This window comes from Pseudophryne corroboree, chromosome 5 (genome assembly GCF_028390025.1).
Source record: "Pseudophryne corroboree isolate aPseCor3 chromosome 5, aPseCor3.hap2, whole genome shotgun sequence".
Classification (NCBI taxonomy): Eukaryota; Metazoa; Chordata; class Amphibia; order Anura; family Myobatrachidae; genus Pseudophryne; species Pseudophryne corroboree.
The window spans coordinates 643,526,042-643,543,160 of record NC_086448.1 but is presented as its reverse complement, the minus strand read 5'-3'; the positions used below and the strand labels follow the sequence as shown (position 1 = coordinate 643,543,160).

At 47.3% G+C, this 17,119-nt stretch overlaps 1 protein-coding gene across 1 annotated transcript in view; it reads left to right on the top strand.

Moving 5' to 3' along the window:
- The first annotated feature begins 810 nt into the window (after positions 1 to 810).
- Positions 811 to 17,119, top strand: part of CDH2 (cadherin 2) — a 409,683-nt gene continuing 393,374 nt past the window's right edge. The window contains exon 1 of the mRNA XM_063923643.1: positions 811 to 1,009. Within this exon, the coding sequence (XP_063779713.1) occupies positions 983 to 1,009 (27 nt within the window). The 5' untranslated portion in view covers positions 811 to 982. The remainder of the gene's footprint in view (positions 1,010 to 17,119) is intronic.

The following is a 17,119-nucleotide window of genomic DNA, read 5'->3' as shown; positions in this document are numbered from 1 at the left end:
ATGTAGATATGCACAGTCTTGAGACCCCTACCACTATAATACCCATTTCACACCAGCCTATTTTTCCAGGATGATCCTGGCAACAACCCGGGTGTAGCGCTAGTGTGAAAGGGTCCCGGGACAAAATCCCAGGAACCATGCCCTGACATTTCAACCCTGCTATCTACCAGGGTTGGTCCCGGGATCTTCCCGGGATCCTGGCCAGTGTGAACGGTGTAGGGACATGTCCCACCTTACCTCTGCTGATTGGCTATTCAGGGCACTTCCTGGTGTTGTGATTTTTCAGAGACGCGCAGAAGCATCACACAGCGTGGAGGCAGGTACTTTGCAGCTCTGTGGCACAACAGAGCCCCGCAGCGCTTTTTAACCCCTGCAGCCCTGCAATGTCTTGGACAAATGAGGAGGTGAGGGGGCTTTTAAGCATTAGATGACCCTATCCACCCCAATCTGGACTCATCCGCCAACCTGATTGATGACAGTTTACCCGGCAACAGTGCGGATGCTGTGACTGTCGAGGAAACAGATGTGGGCGCGGCACTCCAGGCAAATCCCCCTGTGATACGCACCAATAGTAAGTATTTGTCCTTGCTTAGCATAATTTCTGTTCTAAACACCCGCATTCCAATAAACATGAATTCTGCACTATATGCCACCATAACCACCCGCTATAAAGTTTACTGTCGCAGAGTGTATCTAGTGCAGATGAGAGGATGCCACAAACACGTATGATCACATCACTGCTTTTTCTTATATGCCCTTTATTCCTTCTTACTCCCCTTGCAGTATTTTCAGTTCCAAAGAGGTAACGCAAAGTCACCAAAGTGGAGCTTGCTGCACGGGCAATGACCAAGATGCTGGTTGAAGAACTGCGCGACATGGACAACAAAATGCAGCAACAGGAGGATGCCCGCCAACTCCGTTTTATAGAGGCAGAAAGAGAGCTGCAGCAATCCATCATAACGCAGATAATGGGACACCAAGAATGCATCTTGTGCGACTACCAATACCGGTAATTTCAGTTCCTGGAACGCATCTTGCCTCGCATTCAGGGTACCCATATGTACCCAGCTTTCCAGGCCCCTCCTGTCCCCGAGCAGAGCTATCCCCCGTATTCTAGAGGTCCCTACTATGACCCCCCTAACCCAAATCCATCTCCAGATTACAAAGTATATAGGCAATTGCCATAGGCAGTCTTTGGCTTGGACTGTGTATTTAACTTTGATAGTTTTGGCCAGTTGTAAGGTCACAATTTTCATGTTTGGAAAAGGGGGGGTGGGGGGTTGGTTTTGTGTTTTTTTGTGTTTTATATTAATATGTTTGCTATGTGTTCCCCACATGTTATCATTTTATGCCAAGCTTTACTCTATATATGCCTGTGCATTTAACAGATTGGTTTTGTGCAATTAAAACAAAGGATAAAACAGTGCAAACTTTTTGTTCATGTAAAATTGTAAACATTATTCATTAACATCTCTTTACCGTTGGTACAAACGGTTTCCCTAATGAGTTCGGCACTAGAGGAATGTTGCCCAACAGACACCTCCGAATCTACACTAGAGGGTGTCACTTCAGGGTCCTTCACAGTCCACTCCTCTGGAAACTGTTCCTTCTGCAGCTCACATATGTTGTGAAGGACACAGCAGGCCGCTACTACATAGGGCATAAAGTTGAGGTCAACATCATTCCTCTTCATGAGGCAGCGCCAACGTACTTTCAGGTGGCCAAAGGCATTCTCCACCACCATCCTTGCCGAACTCAGAGTGTGGGTGTATGCCACTTGGATGGGAGACAGCTGCAAATGCTGGGTGTACTCCTTCATTAGCCAGTGCCGCAAAGGGTAGGCTGCATCCCCAATGATGTGGACTGGGATGTCCACCCCATCCACTGTCTTTTATTTCTGAAAAGAAAAACAAGAGTATGAGTATCACTTGATTGCTGAAACAGGTATGGGGGTGAAGCAGGTGACAGCAATCTTCAGAGACTCCTATTTCAATAAACCTTTTAAAAAGAGGAACACTATAGGCCACACATATTCCATCACAACTGACAACCAAAAGTGAAATCTGGCAAACCCTTTAAAGAAACATTGGAGGGGGTGGGGGTGGGGGTGAATAAAAAATAATATATATTTTTTTTTACCTTTCTGAGAAAAACCCACCCACCCTGCTTGTCCTCCGCAATCTTGTACAAATCGGAGTTGGCAAGAACACGAGTGTCATGTGCTCGCCCAGGCCAGCCAATATATACATCAGTGAAGCTAAAAGAGTGTTTTGGATAATTTTTAGAAAAATGAAAGGTACACTGCATTTAAAAAAAAATGAACATTGACAAATTTACTTAGCAATATTTATGGTCAACCACAGCCTGTAAGACAATGGAATGCCATCCCTTGCGGTTATAATAATCCGCAGGGTTGTCACGGGGGGCAATGATGGGGATATGGGTCCCATCGATGGCACCGGCACACTGAGGGTACCCATGCCGCACAAAGCCTTGAATGGTGTCATCTAGGTGCTGCCCTTGCGGTAAGCAGATAAACCTTTTGTATAGTGTATCCAGTGTAGCCTTTGTCACCTGGTGTATAACACTGCAGACAGTGGAGATTCCAATACCTAACAACCAGGAGATTGTACGGTACTCTCCTGGTGTAGCATACCACCACAGCGCAATCACCAGTCTCCTCCTTGGCTGGATGGGTGCCCAGTAGTGGGTGGTCTGCATAATAAGTGCAGGGGAGAGTAGGTCCAGCAGGTATTGAAACGTTGGACGTGACATGCGAAAGCGGGTCATCCACTCTTCATCTTGATAAGCCTCCACAGTCTCCATGAAAACATCACCATGAGGGCAGTCTCTGGTCCACATTCTTCGCTCGGTCGCGGTACTCATTCGCATAACAGAAGCCAGAGTCTGCGAAATCAGGGTTCTCCTCCTGCGCAAATACTGGCGCCGAGTCCTGGCCCTCTCTGCCAAAAATAAAGCTCTCCTCCTCCAGGTATAACTCTGCACTATAGAGCACAGAGTCAGAAGCTGCATCAGACTCTCATTTGCTGGGTCAAACAGCAGTAAAGCCCAAACAATCAGGAAAACAGGCATACACAGTGGTACTCTGTCGGCCATGATTGCTGCAATGAGGTCAGTAGGCCTGCCCTCCCTTCCTCTCTCCCTCCCTCCCTCTCTGTATTGACCTCATATTTGTGGGCCTTAAAAAAGGCAATTTCTAATGACATTCTCATAAAATGCAGGGCCATCCTGGAATCAGTATGAAAGGTGCCGATCCGGGATGTCCCGGCTCCAAATGCTGGTGTAAATGGGGGCCCAACCTGGGAATGTCCCTGCATGATCCCGGGACTGAATTCCCGGGTTAGTTCCTGCATTTTTGGTCTGAAAGGGGTATAAGACAGGTCCTATGATATATAGATACAGGGTGACAGAGCAGCTCTTTTTTTCTAGGGCTACCATTACTGATGGGACAAGACAGGAAGGAGGTCGTAAGGGCCCCATACACTAGAACGATAATGCCCGTTTTCAGACGATTTCGGGCATTCGGCCCGATATATAGGATAAAATCGGGCATTTTGGAGGTGTTTCCGATCCGATGCGCATTCCCGTGAGCATCGGATCGGATCCTCCAGATTGAGGGGCAGATTTATTAAACTCGGTGAAGTGATAAAGTGGAAGGTGATAAAGGACCAGCCAATAAGATCCTTACTACCATGTCACAGGCTGGGTTTGAAAAATGACAGTTAGGAGCTGACTGGCTGGTCCTTTATCACCTTCCACTTTATCACTTCACCGAGCTTAATAAATCTGCCCCTGAATGCGCTGCACATTCAATCATGTCCATCCCCGCAGGCATGGCTGGGATCGCCCGAAATACATTGTATGCAAAAGGACAGCATACAATGTATCTTGGACGATCCGGCCCCCCAGGAGGCTGCCGGGGTGATTGCCTGCGACATGTCAGACGGACATGTTACGTAAGTGTATGGGGCCCTTAACTTCTGCACATAATGCTGTTGAGGCACCTATCACAGCAAATGCACAGGAGTTAGGCGCAGAGGCGGTGTTTGTGGATGAAAATGCTGCATGTATCAGATAGGTCCACTGTTCATGACCACAGAGAGAAAAAAAACAACGATGAGTGACAGAAAGAAAGCAGTCTGTAAGGAGGGATGGGATTGATGGAACTCAAGAGACATAGAGCTGCAGATAGGCAGAAGTAGGGTTGCGAACTGCTCCTGTCACACTGACTGCAACTTTCACACTGGGAGAGAGATAAAGTACCAACCAATCAGCTAACTGCCAATCCACTTAACTAATATTTTACAGGCTGTGTTTGAAAAATGACAGAAACTGATTGGCTGGTACCTTCTCTCTCTCTCTCTCCACTTTATCTCTCTCTAAGGTTTTATACATCTCCCTTTGGAAGAGGTAAAGCGCCGCCCACCGCTCTAAATACCTCACTGAAGCACAAACTGGTGGCCAGACATTGGTCACATGATGAGGAACTTCCCTGCACTCGATCGACTCTTACACTCAACTGAATATTTTGCGGAACCCCTATTGAAAAAGGCTGGTTTGAATGCAGAGAGTATAGATCTGCAACTTGTATTTTGTAGTCACAAAAAGTACCCTCATTAAGGTGCAATAAAGTAGTAAATAGAATCCCATCAGCACTAAAGATGACTAGCAAATTCAAACAAATGTAATCTTTTAATAGATGTGTCCTCATACCATACTTGCCTACCCTCCCTCATTCTGCAGGAGACTCCCTGAAATAGCAGCAATCTTCCTGGTTCCCTGAATAGTCAAGCAACCTCCCTGATTGCACCTTAACCCCATTGTGCAGCTGTTACATTCCTGGGGGGAAAAAATAAATCACAGATACATACATTCAAATGGGATCATTAGTGCCATGTCCCTACATTGGTTATGAGGCACAATGATCCCTATGGCTACATGCACTTTAAATAAAGTTTCTCGTGGCCACTTACAGTATATGGAACCTCTTGTAAAGCACAATGGGCCTAATTCAGATCTGATCGCTCGCTAGGGGTGTTTTGTACTGCTGCGACAGATAGTCACCGTCCATAGGGGAGTGTATTTTCGCTTTGCAACTGTGTGAGCGCATGTGTAGCAGAGCTGTACGAACAGATCTTGTGCAGTCTGAGTAGCCCAGGACTTACTCAGCCGCTGCGATCACTTCAGCCTGTACGGGATCGGAATTAACATCAGGAACCCTCCCTGCAAACACTTGGACACGCCTGCGTTTTTCCAACCTCTCCCAGAAAACAGTCAGTTGCCACTCACAAACAGCTTCTTACTGTCAATCTCCTTGCGATCGCCCGTGCGAATGGATTCTTCGCACTAACCTATTGCTGAGCGGCGATCCGCTTTGTACCTGTGCAACGCGACTGTGCATTGCGGTGCGTACGCATGTGCAGTTCTGACCTGATCGCAGCGCTGCAAAAAACGCTAGCGAATGATCAGGTCTGAATTACCCCGAATACACAAACAAATTCTGCAAAATGTGTCTTTTCTGCAGCAAGTAGATCTTACTAACTTTGGGGCTCATTTATTATTATTATTATTATCCTTTATTTATATGGCGCCACAAGGGTTCCGCAGCGCCCAATTACCGAATACATAAACAAATAATCAAACAGGAAAACAGCAACTTACAGTTGATGACAGTATAGGACAAGTACAGGGTAAATAAAATAAGAATTTACTTACCGATAATTCTATTTCTCGTAGTCCGTAGTGGATGCTGGGGACTCCGTAAGGACCATGGGGAATAGCGGCTCCGCAGGAGTCTGGGCACAAAAGTAAAGCTTTAGGACTACCTGGTGTGCACTGGCTCCGCCCCCTATGACCCTCCTCCAAGCCTCAGTTAGGATACTGTGCCCGGACGAGCGTACACAATAAGGAAGGATTTTGAATCCCGGGTAAGACTCATACCAGCCACACCAATCACACCGTATAACTTGTGATCTAAACCCAGTTAACAGCATGATAACAGAGGAGCCTCTAGAAAAGATGGCTCACTACAGCAATAACCCGATTTTTGGTAACAATAACTATGTACCAGTATTGCAGACAATCCGCACTTGGGATGGGCGCCCAGCATCCACTACGGACTACGAGAAATAGAATTATCGGTAAGTAAATTCTTATTTTCTCTGACGTCCTAGTGGATGCTGGGGACTCCGTAAGGACCATGGGGATTATACCAAAGCTCCCAAACGGGCGGGAGAGTGCGGATGACTCTGCAGCACCAAATGAGAGAACTCCAGGTCCTCCTCAGCCAGGGTATCAAATTTGTAGAATTTTACAAACGTATTTGCTCCTGACCAAGTAGCTGCTCGGCAAAGTTGTAAAGCCGAGACCCCTCGGGCAGCTGCCCAAGATGAGCCCACCTCCCTTGTGGAGTGGGCATTTACAGATTTTTGGCTGTGGCAGGCCTGCCACAGAATGTGCAAGCTGAATTGTACTACAAATCCAACGAGCAATAGTCTGCTTAGAAGCAGGAGCACCCAGCTTGTTGGGTGCATACAGGATAAACAGCGAGTCAGATTTTCTGACTCCAGCCGTCCTGGAACATATATTTTCAGGGCCCTGACAACGTCTAGCAACTTGGAGTCCTCCAAGTCCCTAGTAGCCGCAGGCACCACCATAGGTTGGTTCAGGTGAAACGCTGAAACCACCTTAGGGAGAAACTGAGGACGAGTCCTCAATTCCGCCCTGTCCGAATGGAAAATCAGATAAGGGCTTTTACAGGATAAAGCCGCCAATTCTGACACGCGCCTGGCCCAGGCCAGGGCCAACAGCATGACCACCTTCCATGTGAGATATTTTAACTCCACAGATTTAAGTGGTTCAAACCAATGTGACTTTTGGAACCCAAAAACTACATTGAGATCCCAAGGTGCCACTGGAGGCACAAAAGGAGGCTGTATATACAGTACCCCTTTTACAAACGTCTGAACTTCAGGGACTGAAGCTAGTTCTTTTTGGAAGAAAATTGACAGGGCCGAAATTTGAACCTTAATGGACCCCAATTTCAGGCCCATAGACACTTCTGTTTGCAGGAAATGTAGGAATCGACCCAGTTGAAATTCCTCCGTCGGGCCTTACTGGCCTCGCACCACGCAACATATTTACGCCAAATGCGGTGATAATGTTTTGCGGTTACATCCTTCCTGGCTTTGATCAGGATAGGGATGACTTCATCCGGAATGCCTTTTTCCTTCAGGATCCGGCGTTCAACCGCCATGCCGTCAAACGCAGCCGCGGTAAGTCTTGGAACAGACAGGGTCCTTGCTGGAGCAGGTCCCTTATTAGAGGTAGAGGCCACGGATCCTCCGTGAGCATCTCTTGAAGTTCCGGTTACCAAGTCCTTCTTGGCCAATCCGGAGCCACGAATATAGTGCTTACTCCTCTCCATCTTATAATTCTCAGTACCTTGTGTATGAGAGGCAGAGGATGGAACACATACACTGACCGGTACACCCACGGTGTTACCAGAGCGTCTGCTGAGGAAGTCTGCTTCCCAGTTGTCCATTCCCGGAATGAACACTGCTGACAGTGCTATCACATGATTTTCCGCCCAGCGAAGAATTCTTGCAGGTTCTGCCATTGCCCTCCTGCTTCTTGTGCCACCCTGTCTGTTTAAGTGGGTGACTGCCGTGATGTTGTCCGACTGGATCAACACCGGCTGACCTTGAAGCAGAGGTCTTGCTAAGCTTAGAGCATTGTAAATGGCCCTTAGCTTCAGGATATTTATGTGAAGTGATGTCTCCAGGCTTGACCATAAGCCCTGGAAATTCCTTCCCTGTGTGACTGCTCCCCAGCCTCGCCAGCTGGCATCCGTGGTCACCAGGAACCAGTCCTGAATGCCGAATCTGCGGCCCTCTAGAAGATGAGCACTCTGCAACCACCACAGGAGGGACACCCTTGTCCTTGGTGACAGGGTTATCCGCTGATGCATCTGAAGATGCGACCCGGACCATTTGTCCAGCAGGTCCCACTGGAAAGTTCTTGCGTGGAATCTGCCGAATGGGATTGCTTCGTAGGAAGCCACCATTTTTCCCAGAACCCTTGTGCATTGATGCACTGAGACTTGGCTCGGTTTTAGGAGGTTCCTGACTAGCTCGGATAACTCCCTGGCTTTCTCCTCCGGGAGAAACACCTTTTTCTGGACTGTGTCCAGGATCATCCCTAGGAACAGAAGACGAGTCGTCGGAACCAGCTGCGATTTTGGAATATTGAGAATCCAACCGTGCTGCCGCAACACTACCTGAGATAGTGCTACACCGACCTCCAACTGTTCTCTGGATCTTACCCTTATCAGGAGATCGTCCAAGTAAGGGATAACTAAAACTCCCTTCCTTCGAAGGAGTATCATCATTTCGGCCGTTACCTTGGTAAAGACCCGGGGTGCCGTGGACCATCCAAACGGCAGCGTCTGAAACTGATAGTGACAGTTCTGTACCACAAACCTGAGGTACCCTTGGTGAGAAGGGTAAATTGGGACATGAAGGTAAGCATCCTTGATGTCCCGAGACATCATGTAGTCCCCTTCTTCCAGGTTCGCAATCACTGCTCTGAGTGACTCCATCTTGAATTTGAACCTCCGTATGTAAGTGTTCAAAGATTTTAGATTTAGAATCGGTCTCATCGAGCCGTCCGGCTTTGGTACCACAACAGTGTGGAATAATACCCCGTTCCCTGTTGCAGGAGGGGTACCTTGATTATCACCTGCTGGGAATACAGCTTGTGAATGGCTTCCAAAACTGCCTCCCTGTCAGAGGGAGACGTCGGTAAAGCCGACTTTAGGAAAACGGCGAGGGGGAGACGTCTCGAATTCCAATTTGTACCCCTGAGATATCACCTGAAGGATCCAGGGGTCTACTTGCGAGTGAGCCCACTGCGCGCTGAAATTCATTGAGACGGGCCCCCACCGTGCCTGAGTCTGCTTGTAAAGCCCCAGCGTCATGCTGAGGGCTTGGCAGAGGCGGGAGAGGGCTTCTGTTCCTGGGAACTGGCTGATTTCTGCAGCCTTTTTCCTCTCCCTCTGTCACGGGGCAGAAATGAGGAACCTTTTGCCCCCTTGCCCTTCTGGGAACGAAAGGACTGCGCCTGATAATACGGCGTCTTCTTATGTTGAGAGGCGACCTGGGGTACAAACGTGGATTTCCCAGCTGTTGCCGTGGCCACCAGGTCTGAAAGACCGACCCCAAATAACTCCTCCCCTTTATAAGGCAATACTTCCAAATGCCGTTTGGAATCCGCATCACCTGACCACTGTCGTGTCCATAACCCTCTTCTGGCAGAAATGGACAACGCACTTACACTTGATGCCAGTCGGCAAATATTCCGCTGTGCATCACGCATATATAGAAATGCATCTTTTAAATGCTCTATAGGCAATAATATACTGTCCCTATCTAGGGTATCAATATTTTCAGTCAGGGAATCCGACCACGCCAACCCAGCACTGCACATCCAGGCTGAGGCGATTGCTGGTCGCAGTATAACACCAGTATGTGTGTAAATACATTTTAGGATACCCTCCTGCTTTCTATCAGCAGGATCCTTAAGGACGGCCATCTCAGGAGAGGGTAGAGCCCTTGTTCTTACAAGCGTGTGAGCGCTTTACCCACCCTAGGGGGTGTTTCCCAACGCACCCTAACCTCTGGCGGGAAAGGATATAATGCCAATAACATTTTAGAAATTATCAGTTGTTATCGGGGGAAACCCACGCATCATCACACACCTCATTTAATTTCTCAGATTCAGGAAAACTACAGGTAGTTTTTCCTCACCGAACATAATACCCCTTTTTGGTGGTACTCGTATTATCAGAAATGTGTAAAACATTTTTCATTGCCTCAATCATGTAACGTGTGGCCCTACTGGAAGTCACATTTGTCTCTTCACCGTCGACACTGGAGTCAGTATCCGTGTCGGCGTCTGTATCTGCCATCTGAGGTAACGGGCGTTTTAGAGCCCCTGATGGCCTATGAGACGTCTGGACAGGCACAAGCTGAGTAGCCGGCTGTCTCATGTCAACCACTGTCTTTTATACAGAGCTGACACTGTCACGTAATTCCTTCCAACAGTTCATCCACTCAGGTGTCGACCCCCTAGGGGGTGACATCACTATTACAGGCAATTTGCTCCGTCTCCACATCATTTTCCTCCTCATACATGTCGACACAAACGTACCGACACACAGCACACACACAGGGAATGCTCTGATAGAGGACAGGACCCCACTAGCCCTTTGGGGAGACAGAGGGAGAGTTTGCCAGCACACACCAGAGCGCTATATATATACAGGGATAACCTTATATAAGTGTTTTTCCCCTTATAGCTGCTGTATTTTTAATACTGCGCCTAATTAGTGCCCCCCTATCTTTTTTAACCCTTTCTGTAGTGTAGTGACTGCAGGGGAGAGCCAGGGAGCTTCCCTCCAACGGAGCTGTGAGGGAAAATGACGCCAGTGTGCTGAGGAGATAGGCTCCGCCCCCTTCTCGGCGGCCTTATCTCCCGTTTTTCCTGTGTATTCTGGCAGGGGTTAAAATTCACCCATATAGCCCTGGGGGCTATATGTGATGTATTTTCGCCAGCCAAGGTGTTTTTATTGCTGCTCAGGGCGCCCCCCCCTAGCGCCCTGCACCCTCAGTGACCGAAGTGTGAAGTGTGCTGAGGAGCAATGGCGCACAGCTGCAGTGCTGTGCGCTACCTTGGTGAAGACAGGATGTCTTCTGCCGCCGATTTTCCGGACCTCTTCTTGCTTCTGGCTCTGTAAGGGGGCCGGCGGCGCGGCTCTGGGACCGGACTCCATGGCTGGGCCTGTGTTCGATCCCTCTGGAGCTAATGGTGTCCAGTAGCCTAAGAAGCCCAATCCACTCTGCACGCAGGTGAGTTCGCTTCTTCTCCCCTTAGTCCCTCGATGCAGTGAGCCTGTTGCCAGCAGGTCTCACTGAAAATAAAAAACCTAAAACTAAATTTTTCACTAAGCAGCTCAGGAGAGCCACCTAGTGTGCACCCTTCTCGTTCGGGCACAAAAATCTAACTGAGGCTTGGAGGAGGGTCATAGGGGGAGGAGCCAGTGCACACCAGGTAGTCCTAAAGCTTTACTTTTGTGCCCAGACTCCTGCGGAGCCGCTATTCCCCATGGTCCTTACGGAGTCCCCAGCATCCACTAGGACGTCAGAGAAACATAGTTACATCAGCAGATGACAGTGGAATAAGTATCAGGTGGCAGAAGACTGCTGGAGTTGATGCAGTTGAAGATTATTAAAGTAAGAAAGGATAAGCACATGAGGGAAGAAGGCCCTGCTCGTGAGAGCTTACATTCTAAAGGGGAGGGGTAGACAGACAGGGGTGACACAGATGGGGTACATAGAGAGCGTAGAAAAGAGGGTTAGGATGAGATTTACATTTGGATGTAAGTCATTTTTATGACACGCCTCTCAGATGTAGCAGTACACGTCCACGCTTATAGGTGTTACTTTCACATCTCCCTGAAATGCTTTTTCAAAAGTAGGTAAGTATGCCTCATACATGTTGCTGCAGTCGTGCCAAACAGACCCTCTCGGCGCATCAGGTCCCGTGAGACTCTGCTAGCATCAGGCATCTTTTCACCTGGAAATGCGTCTTAGATGCAGTGTCAAGTGACTAGGATGCACTAGGAGACTGTGCGACACTTATACTGTATATCTGTGCGACTGAGTCTAAATCTGTAAACAAAGTGCTACAATGCAGCAGCCACAGCTTTTTTCCCTACCAAGTTCCATTGTGTCTCATGAATAGACCCTTTAGTCGCACACACAGATATACAAGTGTTGCATATTATATTATTCAGCACAGGCTCCTTGTGCATCCTTGTAGTATCTGATTTGCATGGGATCTGATGGCTCACTCCCGCCAGGCATCTCACGTTGCGTGGCTTATTGAGGGTAGGTGTATGAGAACACATCTACTGTATATGTATTGCAAAACTTAGAAAGGTATGGCTTAAAATACACTTTTTTAAAGAATTTTAAAACATTTTTCAGAGACATAGAACAAATGACTCAAAGTCATAAGTAGTTTAAAGAAAAGGAAATACATGCAAAGGTCTGAGCTTTCCGGGGCATTATAGATTTTAACAAATATTTTAGAAACGGATCAGAAGAAATGTACATTTGTTTTACATTAGTGGTTTAATGTAACCGAAAGCACCCTATGTAACAGAAGCTCTTTACTTGAAAAGCTTCAACAAGACTATCCATCCTTGCTTTAGTGGCCAGTGTAATGTTTCTCAGGTCATAGATATTATCACAGATCTGGTTTAACTGTTTGAGACTCCTTCAATCTATAACATTGACTGGGGAATTTCCCCATGTACACCAGTGACATGAGCAGTGGTGGAAGCTAGCAGAAACTGATGATAGGGGCAACAACCACTTCTACTGCTGCTTCCATGGAATGTTTGGGCCAACAGGCAAGGGAAAATTACCGGGGACATTGGGGGTCATTCCGAGTTGATCGCTCGCTGGCAGTTTTTAGCAGCCGTGCACACGCATAGTCACCGCCCACGGGGGAGTGTATTTTCGCTTTGCAGGAGTGCGACCGCCTGTACAGCAGAGTGCCTGCAAACACATTTTGTGCAAAACAAGACCAGCCCTGTAGTTACTTATCCTGTGCGATGATTGCTGCGACGAGTGACACGGTAGTGATGTCAGATACCCACCCAGCAAACGCCCGGCCACGCCTGCGTTTTTACAAACACTCCCAGAAAACGGTCAGTTGACACCCATAAACGCCCTCTTTCTGTCAATCTCCTTGCGTTCGGGTGTGCGGTTGGAATTGTCGCTAGAACCAGTGCAAAACCACAATGGACTTCGTATCTGTACGACGCGCATGAGCATTGCGGTGCATACGCATGAGCAGATTAGCCATTTTTTTCACTGATCGCTACGCCGTGAACAACGGCAGCTAGCGATCAACTCGGAATGACCCCCATAGGGATCCTAATTCAGATCTGATCGCAGCAGCAAATTTGTTAGCTAATGGGCAAAACCATGTGCACTGCAGGTATGGCAGATATAACATGTACAGAGAGAGTTAGATTTGGGTGGGTTATTTTGTTTCTGTGCAGGGTAAATACTGGCTGCTTTATTTTTACACTGCAATTTAGATTTCAGTTTGCACACACCCCACCCAAATCTAACTCTCTCTGCACATGTTATATCTGCCCTCCCCCGGGATCAGTACGAAATCCCACTGGACGGGATCCCGGCGGTCGGAATACCGACACCAGAATCCCGACCAGCACAATCCCGACAGGGGTAGCGAGCGGAACGCAGCCCCTTGCGGGCTCGCTGCGCTCGCCACACTGCGGGCACAGTGCCTCGTTACGCTCGGCACAGTAATTTATGGTAGAATATGTTGGGATTGTGCCGGTCGGGATTTCGGTGTCGGTATTCCGACCGCCGGGATTCCGTCCAGCATCCCGCCCCCACTGCAGTGCAACAAGGTTTTGCCCATTAGCTAACAAATTTGCTGCTGCGATCAGGTCTGAATTAGGCCCATTTTGGTGGTGTAATGGTAAGCTTTGCTGCCTCATAGCACTGGGGTCATGGGTTTAATTAGCAACCAGTGCCTTATATCTGAGGAGTTCTTAAATCAGTGGGCAGAATTAACTTAAACATGCAGATGCACTGATATTCAGCCTACATGGGCAGATTCTTACATTAGCATAAGGACAAAGGTAGTCTGCTGCGGTCGTGTGGAAAAGCATGTGTGGATACGTGTGTATCAGAATCAGGCTCCTTCTCTCCGCTACAGAGTGCGTCTCTGCATGTGGCCTGTGCTCCCCTGTGAGCCTTTTTTTACTTCTACCCTGATACAGTTTTGGTTGTAGATAATGTTGTGATTGGTTGATTTTCAGTAGTATCTGATAAGTAAGTACTGTATGGGAAATAGCAGAAGTGTTTGGAGACTGTAGATGTATGGGACAATCTGCCGGTGACTGGAGAAAATAGCAGCCGCTGGGAAAGTGGGAAAGTGTAAAGCCCCTCCTGTGTACCTGGCGGCTGTCACGGCTGTTAAAATGAAAGTCACCATGGATGCAATGTTTTCGATGTTACCATTGTTCCGATGTTGCCTACCGATGTTCCGATGTTTGAGGGGAAACATTTTTTTACAAATATTTTTTTTTTTAAATATATTTTTTTAAATCAAATAATTTTGGATAAGATTAATACATGTTCTTCACCTGATTCACTCATAAAAAAAAAAAACAATTTCTGAGCAGTTTTTGGATAAAAAAATCGTCAGTTAAGTGGTTTATTGGCTTCCGACAAAATTTGCTTCTGACAAACAGCTCGTTTTGGCATGCCAGGTCATGTGTAAATCTTCAAGAGTTGTGGGTCTTTCTTGCATCTTTTTTTGCCGCAAATGCATCTTATGCTGGGCATACACTATACAGTTATCTGGCAGATAATCTGCCAGATCTGGCTGGTTAGTAAGAAAATCTGGTAATGGATTAGAGCAAATAACAATCGAACATTTGCTCCCAAACAATGGAAAATGGTCAAAACCTGTTTCTCAGACAAATTGGTTAAATCATGGATTTTTTGTACACTTTCCAGTGTTTTGGAGCAAACTGTCAATTGTCATTTGCTCTCATCCATTACCAGATTTTCATTCCAACCAGTAAGATCTGGCCTTTGTATAGTGTATGCCCATCAATAGTTATAATGCAAAGTGACTACAACACACCAGGAAACTGCTGATTGATAAGACACTTGTATATCTGTGTGTGTAACTGAGGGGCAGATGTATTAAGCCTGGAGAAGGGATAAAGAAATGATAAAGCAGTGACAATTGCAAGGTGATAACGCACCAGCCAGTCTCAGCTCCTGTCATTTTTCAAATCCATGATGATTGGCTGGAGCGTTATCACCTTGCACTTATCACAGCTTTATACATCTGTCCCTAAATCTATGAATCTGTATATAAAGTGCTACAATGTAGCATCCACAGCTCTTTTTCAATTCAAGTACTTTCTGCTCCGTATACAGACTCAGGGGTCTATTTATTAACATTATTTTTTACAAAAATAATGTGAAAAAGAGTGTTTTCACACCCTTTTCACGTTATTTTAGTATCACCTGAATGTATTAAAGGGCATTTGGAGCAGATTTCATGAAAAACTGCTCCAAGCCCTTTAATTCACTTTTTTTTAGTAAGTCACATCGCATTTCCCCATACTTAGAATGGGAAATGCGATCTGACCAGATTTACTAAAAAAAATGTGAAAAAACACAGCAGTGTGCCCTGTGATAATCTCGCCAGCTCAGGCTGGCAAGATCACAGAGCAGCACTGCGATAGGTAGGCATTTGCCCAGCTTTCTCTGCCCCTGGCAGAGAAAGCTGAGCGGGACCCAGCTCCAGTGATCAGCTCTGTGTGTCAGATGGACACACAAGCTGATCAATGTGTAAAAAGAAAAAAACAAACAAACATACTCACCTGTCCAGGGAGCCGGTGTTTACTGCTCCAGTGAGCGCTGCCGGGCGCCGGGTCCCCCATGTGCTGCACTGTGACCCTGATGCAGTAAAGTGACACTGCAAAGCGGCAGCACACTTTACAGCACCGGGTGTCACCGCAGCGCACAGGATCTGGTGCCAAGCAGAAGTAGCGCGGACCGGCTCCCTGGACAGGTAAGTATACTGATCTGCTGGGGTAACGGGGGGTCCGCGACGGGCGGGGGTAGTCGCGGCGGGGAGGTGACTGGGCGGCGGAGGGAGGGCCAATGTCGGCGCATGCGCAGTAGGACATCGGGGTATTTTTTCTGAAAAATACCCAGATGTTGCTGCGGAGTGTCATCGCAGGGACAGAGCTTGACCGCAAGCTCTGTCCCTGCATGCGATTATTGATACATGCCTGCAATGTAATCAATTATCGCAGTGCAAGTTTGGGTGATTTTATCACCTGTCATCCGCATCATGGATGCGGATGGTGATAAATAGGCCCCTCAGTCACACATAATATACAAGCATCATATATCAAACTAATCAGAACAGTCTCCGTGTGCGTACTAACCACATTGTGAATAAAGTCACATTTTCGGCAAAAAAGACACCCGACATTAGAAGAGTTGCACGGGACCTTGTGGCTTACTCAGACATCTTGCGCTGCATTGCGTATTGAGGCTAGATGTATGAAGACACATCTGTATATATATGTGGTAAGGAACATAGGGGTCTATGTACAAAAAGCCTGATTCAGGTTTTTAGCAAAGTAAAAAGGCACACAGCTGGGCAAAACTTGCTGCACTGCAGGTGGGGCAGATGTAACAAGCAGAGAGATTTAGATTTGAACGGGTTATATTGTTACTGTGCAAGGTAAATACTGGTTGCTTTTGCAAGTAGCCCACAAATGTTAGACAGCTTTATTTTTACACTGCAATTCAGATTTCAGTTTGAACACACCCCACCCAAATCTAAAGCTCTCTGCACATCTGCCCCACCTACAGTGCAACATGGTTTTGCCCAGTTGTGTGCTTTTTTGCTTTGCTAACAAATCTGAATCTGGCCATAAAGGGGGGTACTCACGGAGCGATCGCTGTTTATAATCTAAGCAATCTGACTAGATTGCTTAGATTTTAAGCAGAGATCACTCCGTGTGTACCCCTCACAGCGATAGTGAAGTGCAGCCCCGCACATCGCTATCGCTGGTGATAGAATGGCCAATCTTGCAGGTCGCTCCCTTCACCCGCTGGGTGAAATGAGCGCCCCCCCGCACGCTCAGCACACATCGCGCTGTGCTGAGTGGGGGGAGAGATGTGTGCTGAGCGAATCGCACACATCTCTCCCAAAATCAGGCCGTGAATACGGCCCTTAAGTTTCGAAGAGAGACAGAATGGAGCCAGCTACTAACTGTGATGTTGCAGGCTGAGCTTGAAAAATTAAAATTTTGACCTGGTTGGTTGGTATTTTATCTCTATCCACTTTATCACTCTCCACAACTTAGTACATCTCGCCCATAAAGTGACATGGGTTAGACACAGCCACTGATGCAAGGGGTGCAATGGAAATATTCAACAAAGCAATGGAAATA